The 12,032-nt window shown below is 47.0% G+C and overlaps 1 protein-coding gene across 1 annotated transcript; it reads left to right on the plus strand.

Annotated features, from left to right (window-relative positions):
• Positions 1–1,803: 1,803 nt before the first annotated feature.
• Positions 1,804–11,707, plus strand: LPCAT4 (lysophosphatidylcholine acyltransferase 4). Its single transcript, XM_074235001.1, has 14 exons — positions 1,804–2,206; positions 3,505–3,647; positions 4,134–4,354; positions 5,245–5,357; positions 5,752–5,812; positions 6,102–6,160; positions 6,376–6,410; positions 7,168–7,222; positions 7,316–7,398; positions 7,840–7,965; positions 8,321–8,453; positions 10,085–10,183; positions 10,540–10,696; positions 11,284–11,707. Exons 1-14 carry the CDS (start codon positions 2,093–2,095, stop codon positions 11,457–11,459), a joined length of 1,575 nt encoding a protein of 524 aa, XP_074091102.1. The 5' UTR covers positions 1,804–2,092; the 3' UTR covers positions 11,460–11,707.
• The last annotated feature ends 325 nt before the right edge of the window (positions 11,708–12,032 follow it).

Consider the following 12,032-nt stretch of genomic DNA (forward strand, 5'->3'; position numbering starts at 1 on the left):
TGCTAATGAAAAAATCTTCAGTCTCTTTTAATCAATTCTCTCTAATCAATTCAATAAACATTTGTTAAGTGCCTACTACATTCCTAAACACTAGGAATACCAAAAAAAAAAAGACCTCAGGGAGTTTACAATCTAAGGGAGTCAACTTTGCAAACAGACAAGGGGGTAGGAGGAAAGAAAAATTTAGGGCCAAGTTGTTCTCCTTCCTCCTCAAAGGATCTATTTCTCAGATTTTCTGGGGGCTTCTACCACTCATCTTCAGGATACTCTAATTCCCAATTCTAAAATAGCTTGCTATCAAATCCAACAGGGAATGACCAAATTCCCTCAACCGATTCAAATACGTTGTTGTTCGGTTCTGGTCAACTCTTTGTGACCCTATTTGAAGTTTTCTTGGCAAAGATATTGGAGTGGTTATGCCCACTTCTTTGTCCAGTTCATTTTATTGATGAGTAAATGGAGGGGAAAGGGTTAAGTGATTTACCCAAGGACATACAGCTAATAGTTTCTAAGGCAGAATTTGAACACAGATGCCCCTAACTCCTAGTACAGCACTGCTTCTTTGTAGATAACAGAAAGAGAAAGAAGTCTTAAAGCACTACCAGAGGAGCGCCAAGGTCAACAACCTACTAAGTGAAGGGCATTGTGCAAATTGATGAATATGCAAAGACAGTCCCTGCCCTAAAAGCGGCTTCCTTATCCTTTGGAAGGCTAGGGAAAGGATGTGACTTTTCCTGAAGCGTTTAGTATAGAGCGGGCCAGCGCAGAGGTGTCTAAAGGCTGCCAGGACTAAGTTGAGATGAGACGTCCTGGAAAGTAAGTGAACCTGAAAGTTTTATACAAAAATGCACCTATATCTCTCCTGCGCGGTGGGGGCCGGGGAGAGGAGGAGGAGGTTGTTTGGCCGAGAAGGAAAACGTCGTTCTCTCCTGACCTGAGTAAATGTACTTGATTTCTAGGTTGGAATGATTTCTTAGGTTGACTTTGAGTTTGAGTTTAAGGAGGGGCAGACTTTTTCTCAGAAATGTTGGACCATATCAGCCCCTCCTTAAAAATCAAGTTCAAAGTTTACCTCTTGAAAAAAACTAAGCAAATGAACCACGGATCTTCTGAGAATCTGGGGCATTTTAGGAATACAGAGACTCCCCAAATTAGAGTTGAAGCGAGGGCGGGGGTGGGGGGGTGGAGGAAGGCAGAGAGGGAGGAAGAGAAGAAATATTGTCTAGGAGGGTTGGTGAATTTAGGAGACCACCAGAGGGCGGCAGGCCTTTGCTGATTAAACCTCGTGAAATTAAAGGGAAAAGTAGGGAGGGTGTTTGAGGAACCCAGCTCGAGAGGATGGACGGGGGTGGTCCCTTACCCTTCCATTAGAATCTGTGATTCCTCGTCCCAGGCTTCTCCTAGGTTATCTCCATTTCTTGTCATCTCCGAGGATCCCCAACTTCTGCAAACCTGGTCACTCTGGATTGAGAGGGTGGGCCCTTCCAGCCTCTCCATCCGCAGGACGCTTCCCATCCTCCATCCCCCATCCCCACCACTCCCCCATGGAGCTTGCCACCCCCATTCACCCACGTATTCTCCCAGACTAAGGCCGGGCGCCGGAGAGAAGCGAGCTTGGGGGAGGGGGTGGGAGGGGGAGAAGAAGCTGCGGGAGGGGGAGAAGACCACCGGGGGAGGCAGAGAAAGAGCAGCAGGCCCGGAGCCTCGGAAGTGGGAGGCCGGGACGGGGCTGAGCGTTCCGAGGAGCCTCGGGCTTCTGCGGAACAATGGACCTGGGAACCGGGGCGGGAGATGGGCTGCGGGGGGGATGGTGACTAGGGAGGATGCAGGAGGAGGGTGTGGGGGAGCTCTGACTCCCCAAAGAGGGAAGCCCCGCCCCTTCCCCGAGCCCTGACAACGCCGGGCTGGTCGTTGGGCTCCTTCTCCCCCTCCCTTCCTCTCTCCACCCAGCATCGGGCCGGGCCTGGGGCCAGAGTCGTCCCCGCCGCCGCCAGCTCCGCAGCAGCGGCACAAGCAGCAACCGTCACCGCCGGCAGACGTTCCGCAGAGCTGGGGCCCGGGCCCGGGCCGGGGCCCCCAGCCTCCCGAAACCATGAGCCGGGGCAGCCCGGGGGGCTGGGCTCCCCTTGACCCTACCCCCGGGCCCCCACCGCCACCCAATCCCTTCGTGCACGAGCTGCACCTCTCCCGCCTTCAGAGGGTCAAGGTGAGGTGTGGACGGGGGAAGCGTGGGGGAGAGTGGGTGGAGAGAGGAGAGCGCTGATGGGGACACGGGGGACATTGGGGCCCTGGGGGAGGTGGAAGTGAGGGATTGAGAAGGATGAGCCTTGGAGGTGGCGAATAGGGGGAAATGGGGATGGAGACATAAAATGAATGGAGGACTGGAAGGATTAGGAAGGTGGAGATGAACCAAAAAGAGACTCAGAGACACCAGGAGAGACGGAGGACACTGGGAGGGATGAAGATAGCATTCCTGAGGCTACTGAGGTTAAAGGGAACTGGGGTGGGGTGGGGATGTTGAATATTCCACCTAGGAAATTGGTTTAGGGAAGAAGATTATTGGATTGCCCCTGCCTGTGTCCCTATGCCCTTCCCACCACCCCCCAACCCCCTGCACTGCAGCACCTTGGGGGGGGGGGTGCAGAGAAGTATGGCTGCAGGAAAAGGAGGGCAACCCCAGATAGGTCAGAAGGTTGAGAACTAGGAAAGGAGTAAATAGGTTTGACTGTTTTTTTACTCCCCGGGTTAGGCTCTGGAGGCAGGGATTTGTTTACCTGCTACCTCCCCAGGGTACTGCCGGAGTAACCTGGGCTCCTGGCAACTAACACTACCTTCCTAATCTGGGCCCCAATCCCCTCCCCCTTCCTAGGGTATTACTGTTAAACAATCTGGGAGTCAGGAAAGAGGTGAATACTATGCCAGTCTATCTCCCAGATTCATCCTCCATCCCAGATAGAAGAGGGTGCACATGGAGCTCTGTGGATAGCTGAGCTAACTATAGGTTGGGGTTGGGAGCCAAAAAGCAGGAAAGGCAGGGCTCTGATCTGCTTAGTCTTTTATGTTCCTGTTCTCATCAGGGTCTTCCATGCCCTTATTCTTTTTTGTGAAGATAATCTCTTTCTCCTTTCCCTCTCTCTCCAGTCTCTTCCTTTTCCTCTTTGATTCACTAATCCAGAAAAATCATCTTATATTTGTATAGCACTTTAAATATTTAAGTGTTTTTACATACATTACCTTTTTTGGTTATAGCACTATAAAGTCTTAAATAGAATAGGAATTTTTTCTTCCTTCTCCTAGTTTGACCTTTCTCAGCTTTCCCAGATTCCCCTTTCCTCTCCACGATATCATCCTATCTCTACCATATGGCCTCAAACTAATCTTTACTCTCTGTCAGGAGAAAGGGGCAATCTCTCTGGTCCTCCTTCTATCCTTAAGAAAATGAGTAGGCTGTGTGGGAAGGTCTTCCAAATTCTGATAACCCTCCCCCCTTCCCTCTGTCCCCAGTTCTGCCTGCTGGGGGCACTGCTGGCCCCCATCCGAGTGCTGCTGGCCTTCCTCGTCCTCTTTCTCCTCTGGCCCTTTGCCTGGCTCCAAGTGGCTGGTCTCTCCGAGGAGCAGCTTCAGGAGCCAATCACAGGATGGAGGAAGTAAGTGAAGAAGCAGGGGACAAACAGCAACGACTATTCCATCCTACAATCCTTTAGTCTTCCTTGCTACCCACACCTTTCCTTTCTGAGAGGAAGAAAACGGTGGGTAGAGAATATGGGTAGAGCAGTGGAACCCATTGGTGGGTTTAAACCCTGTGAGTAGGTAGGATGTTTTACTGATCCATCCTGGCTACTTGGGACACCATCTCTAAAATGGGATGCTGAAGTATATTGGGTCATGTGACAAAGATTGCCAGACTCGATCTTCTCCCAAGTCTTTAACATCAGAGTAAGATCACCTAGAGCCTTAACTGTTTTTAGTCCCTTTGCCAGAATTGGGGGTGGGGGTGGGGTGGGGAAGAGAAGGGGAGGAAAGAGAGAGAGAAGCCTTCAAGGGAAGCCCATACTTGCCCAGTTCTGAGGGACCTAGGGGTGGGTGAGGGTGAGAAGATTTACCCTACTGATACCCAGGCTTACCTTGTACAGGACAGTATGTCACAGTGGGGTGCTAGGCCTGAGTCGGCTACTCTTTTTCCTTCTGGGCTTCCTGAGAATTCGGGTTCGAGGTCAACGTGCTTCTTGCCTAGAAGCACCTGTCCTGGTTGCTGCTCCCCATTCAACTTTCTTTGACCCCATTGTTCTGTTGCCCTGTGACCTACCCAAGGTTGTATCCCGAGCTGAGAACCTCTCTGTACCAGTCATTGGAGGTAAGAGGATACTAGGGTTGAAGGAGAATGGTTGTGGGGAAAGCAGGATGGAAAGAACCAGGGATTGGTAACACTCTAGGGAGAATTTGCTTGGATTCAAGAGAGGGGAAAGGAGTCACTTGAGTGACCCATGTGAATGGGTGCTGTGTTGAGTGTGACATACATGAAAATTAGCAACATTTGTAAATTAACTGCTTGACCTCTCTTTATCAGAATAATAGGAATTGGAAGATACCTTTGAAATCACCTAGTCCAACCCTATTCTTTTATATATGAGAAAACTGAGGCCCACAAAGGAAAAGTGACTTGCCTCAAGTAACATTGGTAGTAAGTAGCAGTAGAAGATTCAAAGTATGAATAACAGAGTACAAAGGGAAAATCTCCAAAGATAGTAATCAAGAGAGGCAATGTGGTAAAATGGGGTAAAGCACTAGACTTGGAGCAGGAAGACCAGGGGATGGGGACTTAAAGGAGGGGAAAAAATCAGATCATTTGCTTGGAAAAAAAGATTAGAGAAAAAACGGGGCATAGTGGATAAAGGACTGAATTTGGAGTCAGGAAGACCTAGATTCTATTAATTAGACATATGACCCTAGGCAACTCACTTAACTTCTGTCTTCCTTAATTTCCTCTTATGTAAAATGAGGGGGTTGAACACAATTTCTTTTGATAAAAAAGAGTACACAATATGCACTCAAAGCACAGATTAGAAGACACTTTAGGTATGGGGAACAATGCAAAAGAGCACTTCTAGACTTGGACCTGGAGCTAGAATGAGAAGATTGAGCTAGATGGTCTCTTAGACATTTTTCATCCCTAAAATTACATGATTCTATAACATAACTAACCCCACTGTTTTTACTTCTGCATCCCCCCTTCCTCCCATCAAGCACTTCTCCGTTTCAACCAAGCCATCCTCGTGTCCCGGCATGACCCTGCTTCTCGAAGAAAAGTGGTGGAAGAGGTTCGAAGACGGGCAACCTCAAAAGGCAAGTGGCCTCAGGTAGGTCCAAGTTCTATGAGGCTCTCTAGTTCTATAGTATGCACTTCCAGTTTCTCCACTCCAACATCAACAGCTAGAGTATCCTCAGAGTATTGAGTATTGAAGATACTCTTGGTGTTTGCTTTGCCCTCACTCCACACTTCCCTCTAGGGGGAAAAAAAAGTATGAGATGGTTATGCATGAAAGTTAGGACACAGGAGTGGTGGACCTCTGTGTGAAATGAATTGGAAGCTTCTAGCAAAGTCTTTCATGAAATATTGAGTAACTCCAAGTAGTAGAAAAAAATCTCCAGGAATCACAAGACGCTACCTAGTGTCCTTTTTCAGCACATACAACCATCTCTTCCCTCCTTCCTACCTCCATTTCCATAGTGCTTCCCTTTTGTATTCCTTAGGTGCTGTTTTTTCCTGAGGGCACCTGTTCCAACAAGAAGGCCTTGCTCAAATTCAAACCAGGTGAACAGAAAGTGGAGGTGGGGTGGAGATAGAAGTAGGACTAAAAGAAAAGTAAGCATAAGAGTTGAGGAAAAATTTTGAGTAGGGGTAGATTCAACCCCAAGAATTCCAGGGGAGGGAGTCAAATGGGTCAGAGAATCCATGACCTTTAGACAATACTAAAAAAGCCAAGATCTCAAGTTATCAGAAGTGAACCAGAACAGAAGACTGTTGGGGGTTGCCCTGACCCTCTGTCCCTTCTTCTTCCGACACACTAACTTTTATTTTGGGGGTTGGGCATGGGGTTTAGGAGCTTTCATCGCAGGGGTGCCTGTGCAGCCTGTCCTCATCCGATACCCCAACAGCCTGGTGAGTCTGAATTCAAGAAGGTGTGAAGATGAAAAGAGCTTGAATCTGTCCTAATATGGGCTAGGGGTCAATCTTCAGCCACATCATAGAAGAAATTGTGCATATAACCTGGGTAGAAGGGGCAGAGCTGGCAAGAGTCTGGAGGATGGGCAGTTTCTAGAAAGAATGAGCAAGCAAGCCTTTCCTCTCATTCCTAATCTCTGCTTCTCCCTTAGGATACTACAAGCTGGGCATGGAGAGGCCCTGGAGTGTGAGTCCTGGTGGTGCCCTTGGGCATGTGGTGGGAGAGAGGAGGTGGGAATTAAGTGTGGGGTATAGAAAAGGGAAGGGGCTGAGGATTCATCATGGGATTCTCAGCCTACCTACCACCAGGCCGGCCAAGCCCCTCCAGAGGTCATCCAGTCCAACTCATCCCGCTAACCTTTAGACAAAATAACCCCTCTCCAATGGGTATCTCCAAGGCTGGAGAGAACTCCAGGGAAGGCAATACCTTGACCACATTACCACCTTTTCCAGGTCTCATAACTATAATAGTCTAAAATTGCTTCCTGCTTTCCTCAGTTTTTCCCTATTCTAGCTGAAATCTATTTATGCTTATTCTGTTCTCAATGATTAAACTCTCAGTAACCTCTTAACAATGAAACCCCCAGGGTCTCCTCCATACCTAACCTTCTTACTCTTGGGGTTCTTTTCCTCTGACACAACTCCCTAGATCCCCATTTCTTTAACCCTTATATTGTGGCTAGTTCTATTAAGTGTAACAGGATAAGATGGCTATGCATTTCCTTCCCATCCTCTCACCTACCCCTCCAATGCTTCTGGAGTAAATCTCTCTCCAGCTTGTTTAGCTAAAAGTGTACTTTTAGAGGACTCACTTCAAGGTCACACTCCTTTCTTGAACAGAATCAAATGACTTGTGACTTCCCCCATGATTGTTCAGGTCCCTTCATAAAGAGGTGAGATAGGATCCCTGGCCTGGTAGGCATCAAAACTCTCTTCTCCCCCAGGCTCAAAGTCCTCTGGCTTACAGCTTCCCAGCCTTGTAGCCTTGTGGATGTGGAGGTAAGTAATAGAATGCCCTGGGGAAAGGGAATGGGGGATAAGTAGGTGCTCCCAGGAAAAGATTGCTTACTAAGTTCTTTGTTTGCATTTCAGTTCCTCCCAGTGTATCAGCCAAGCCCTGAAGAGAGCAGCAACCCCACTCTCTATGCTAACAATGTCCAAAGGGTCATGGCACAGTGAGTATCCTTTCTCCATACACCCAACTTTACCCTAGTTTCCAAAACCAAGAGCATAGTGTCCTTGTGGAGAAGCAAGAAATGGGGCAACTAGGTGGTGCAATGAATAGAATACTGGCCCTGGAGGCAGGAAGATCTGAGTTCAAATCCAGCCTCAGACACTTAATTATCTAGCTGTGTGACCTTGGGCAAGTCACTTAACCCCACTGCCTTGCCAAAAAACCTAAAAAAAAACAAAGAAGCAACAAATGAGGACTATCAGTGGAAGTGGGGTAATGGGGTAAGAAACCAAGTCAATAGACTCTTGGAAAACAAGCATCTAAATTCTTAGGGGATGAAAATTCAGGGATTATGATTTGCCTTCTCCAGTAGGTAGACTTGTTGCTGTGCCAGACGTAGGATCCCTGAAGACATCTTTTCTCCATATTCTTCACCTTGTAGGGCCTTAGGAATTCCCGCCACAGAATGTGAATTTGTGGGGAACCTGCCCGTGACTGTGGTTGGCCAGCTAAAGGTGGCATTGGAACCCCAGCTGTGGGAGCTAGGAAAAGTGCTTCGAAAGGCTGGGTGAGTGACTTGTAAGAGGGGGCAGAAAGTGGGGAGAAATGGGGAAATGGGGCCTGAGAGAAGAGGGGATCAGAGGGAAATACAGAAAGAACAAGAAGAGCAAGAAACAAATAGGGATAGAATGAATGGTGGAATCTCAAGGAAAGGAAAAAAAAAGAGGAAACAAAGGAAGAAAAATTAAACCACCAAAGCATGAAAGGTGGGAGACCTCAAGAGACTATTAGTTAAGAGTACTATCTGGGAAGATGCCCAGGCAATCCCACACTGGGAAGACTCGAGGGACAAGCATAAGTTCTGAGAACCATGGAGAGAAGGAACTGGGCCAACTTCCCAGCCTGCATCACTTCCATTGTAGTTTGTCACCTGGTTGTGTGGATGCCGGAGCAGAGCCAGGCAGAAGTCGTATGGTCAGCAAAGAAGAGTTTGCCAAACAGCTGCAGCTCTCTGACCCTCACACTGTGGCTGGCGCCTTCGACTACTTCCAGCAGGTGAGGAGGGAGCTGGGATGGAAAGTTTTATCATCAGGGTACCTATTCTCCAGTCCCTGAAGGGGGTAGCTTTAACTGGGGAATGTCTTTTGATGGACATACTAGAAACTATCACTGGGAAACAATGAAAGCCATATTGAAAAGGTTCCCCAAAGACTTCATCATTTTCTTTACATCTTAGGCATTCCTCAGGCATTATTTTGTATTATAATTATTTGAGCTTGTGCCATCTCCTCCGAACAGACTTTGAAGCTCTTGTGTTGGCAGTGACTTTAAACTTCGTATTACCCCTAGACAGCCAGCCACGTATTACCCCTAGACAGCCAGCCAGTTGAGGAGACTTTACTAGGTACTAGAGCTGCTATGTTAACTGTCCCTTCCTGTCCAGTCATGGTAGATAGCAAATATTTGTTGAAGCAAGCAAGATAAGGGAGGAGAAAACAAGTACAGTGTCTTAGATTAGTTGACAGCAGTATCTGGATACTGTTAAAGCTAAGGAAGCATCTGGTTTCATATGGAGCCAAGATCCTCTCTGTATGAAGAGCATGAGATGAAGTAATTAAGCAAAGGACTGAGAGCTTGTGATTTGGCAGATCTGGTCCCATAACTTTTGCTCCATGAATCTTAAATATGCATTTTTTTTGCTTCCTTTTCTGTGGGTAGCCCCCTCCTCATATAAATCCTATAGTGCTCAAGGGAGAGAGCGTGAAGATGGTAATCAGCCACACATCCTTCCAGTAATATCAGGTCCCACTCAAACTCTTGCTTTATGTCATTTAGGAGCAACTAGCAGTAGTACTGTAGCCTCTGGTTTATGATGCTAATCCCCAGGGAAGCCTAAGGTTCACCATATCCCCCAAGGAATCTTCAATAATCTTAGCATATTTTTTTAAAAGAACCTGGGAGTTTCTTGTTTCCCAAATATTCCCAGGCTTTCTTTGGAATTCCTGGTATTCCAAATATTTCTAGTGGCTTTGCCCACAGGAAAAATGTGGTGTTCCTGGAAGATGTCTGATGTTTATTGAATGCCAGAGTTTTCTCTTATCCAATATAGATAACATGGTTCTCAAAAGTCCCCAGAGCAGCAGAGACAAACCAGATCTAGTGGTTCTCAATGTCAGGGGGCCAAGGATTCTAATAATCCCCCAGAGGAATAGGAATGAAGAACTAGATGTTCTAGGTTCCCCATATACATATACAGCAAGCATATTCCCCATTTTCGTAGTAAGTGATGCCAGTGGCCCTCTTTCTACATCTGACCAGTCTTCCCACATCAGTCAAGACCAAGAGAGTGCAAAACCAGTTCATCCAGCTTGAGGGTAATGAGTAAATGATGTTGTCATGTGTGGTGAGAATGTCAATAATCAGCTTTTCTGCATTCCTTAGGAATTCCCTAAAGGACATTCCCTCTAGGGAGTCTTTGGTATTCCCTCCAAACTGGAGTAAGAAGTCATTTTATTAGGTGACTCATGAGACATCCTGAAGATGCCCATGGTATTTTAGGGAAGTTCACCCTTCAGCACCCCAAAGGGAAATAATTCTGCTAAGAAGAGTCAGTCTTTAGGCAGCTGATGTAGAGCCCCTTGTCCTTACATTACTGACCACAGTTCCATGACTCCCATTTTCCACAGGACTCCAATGGTTCAGTGGATTTCCGAAATGTGGCTCTTGCCCTTGCAGCCCTTGATGGGGGCAGGAGCCTTGAAGAATTGACTCGACTAGCCTTTGAGGTACTAGAAAGGGAGGAGATGGGGGAGGAACTATTCTATTGTTTTGGGTAGCTTTTAGAACCCTGGGTTCCTGACCTACTACCACTTGAATTAGACCATAGCAAATCTTAATATGCAGAGAACTAGGAAAAAACTAGGACTGGGTTAGGCCTGGGGGGAAGCTATAAAAGGCTGAGGTTCTATTAGGATCAGCCTGGAAGAGTCCTGGGAAAAGGCTGTGCTGGGAAGGGAGAGTGTTGGGGACAAGTCATCTGTCAGATGACTTGAAGACTGAAAGAGATGATCCCAGACTAACAGCTCTCCAGCTTTTCTTTTTTTGTTTGTTTGTTTTTGGTATTTTTTTTTCCCCTGAAAAGCTCTTTGCTGAAGAGGAACCAGAGGGACCAGGCCGTTTGTTGTACAAGGATGGCTTTGGCACCATCCTGAATCTGCTGCTGGGCTCACCCCGACCTTCAACTGCCACTTTGCATGCCGAGCTGTGCCAGTCCACATCTACCCAAGGCCTCTCCCTCTGTGAGTCACCTCCTTGAAAGCCTGTCCTCAAAGGCACTGTGGGAAGGAGTGAGGAGGGATTGAAGAAAAGAAATAAACACTAAGGATGTGGGGAATTGTGGATGCTGGGAACCAGAACATCTGAGTTCTAAAAGGGAGTTGGGATTGGGGCAAGAAAATCAGGGAAGGGGTGGAGTGGCTAGGTGGCACAGTAGATAGAGCACCAGCCCTGGAGTCAGGAGTACCTGAGTTCAAATCCACTCTCAGACATTTAATAATTACCTAGCTGTGTGGCCTTGGGCAAGCCACTTAACTCCATTTGCCTTGCAAAAAAACTTAAAGAAAAAGAAAAAAGAAAATCGGGGAAGGGGGGCCTTGATGAGAGCAAAAATTCATATTTCAGGAGAGCTGAAATTATGGGGAGAGCTAGGATCAAGGATACATGAATTCTGGAAAGGAAGAGATGAGGCTTGGGGACAACTCTGTAGGAAACCTAGGATCTGTTTCTTCTGGTGCTTTAGGAGTGGAGTCAGTCCTCTTTTTAGCCCCCCCCCTTCTCTTTTTTCCTTACTGATCTCCTTTCTTTTCTTCCTACTTTATTTCACTAGGCCAGTTCCAGAACTTTTCCCTGCACGACCCACTCTATGGAAGACTCTTCAGCACCTACCTACGCCCCCCATATACCCTTCGGGCCAACCCCCAAGCCTCAGAGGCTACATCTCATGGTATCCCTACCCCAACATCCAATGGGGCTGTGAACACCTCCAAGCCGAAAAATGACTGAGAATCCTGGCCCCCCCTCCACACCCCTTTATTCCTAGCTCGATCCCAGTCCCTCAGACTCAGGGCAGCACCGGGGGACTAGCCCATGCCTCCATCTCTGTTCATGTGACTCCTGGTTTTGTTTTGTTTTGTTTTTTTTTAAGTTGGTTTTAGTTTTTTTGTAAGAAACTATTTTATATATAAATATAAATCTATATCTATATCTATTAAAAAAAAAACATGAAGCTCAACCATATCAATGGCAGAATTGTTTGGAGGCTTGGCAGTCGGGTTGCTCTCAGTGTTCCAAATGTCCAGGAATGGCTGGGTCCTCCAAGGGTCATATAAGATACAATGAGAATGTTTCTTAATTCCAAATAGACAAGATAATCTTTAAGACTTCATAGCCTGTCCTCTCCCTGCCACTGTTATTTATATATCATTACTGATGTCTCACACATAGACACACACACACACACACACACACACAGACAAACTTCTTTCTGCCTGATTCCTATTAGTCTATCACTAGAGATGTAGAATGACTGCTCACCACAGCACAGCTAACAGCAGCCTTTGAAGAGAGAAAGGAGGG

Source organism: Macrotis lagotis, chromosome 4 (genome assembly GCF_037893015.1).
Source record: "Macrotis lagotis isolate mMagLag1 chromosome 4, bilby.v1.9.chrom.fasta, whole genome shotgun sequence".
Taxonomy (NCBI): Eukaryota; Metazoa; Chordata; class Mammalia; order Peramelemorphia; family Peramelidae; genus Macrotis; species Macrotis lagotis.

Coding starts and splice junctions, on each gene's coding strand:
- LPCAT4 (XM_074235001.1), top strand. CDS start 2,093: ATGAGCCGGGGCAGCCCGGGGGGCTGGGCTCCCCTTGACCCTACCCCC. Junction 5,358..5,751: donor CAAAAGGCAAGTGGCCTCAG/GTAGGTCCAAGT, acceptor TGTATTCCTTAG/GTGCTGTTTTTTCCTGAGGG. Junction 5,813..6,101: donor CTTGCTCAAATTCAAACCAG/GTGAACAGAAAG, acceptor CATGGGGTTTAG/GAGCTTTCATCGCAGGGGTG.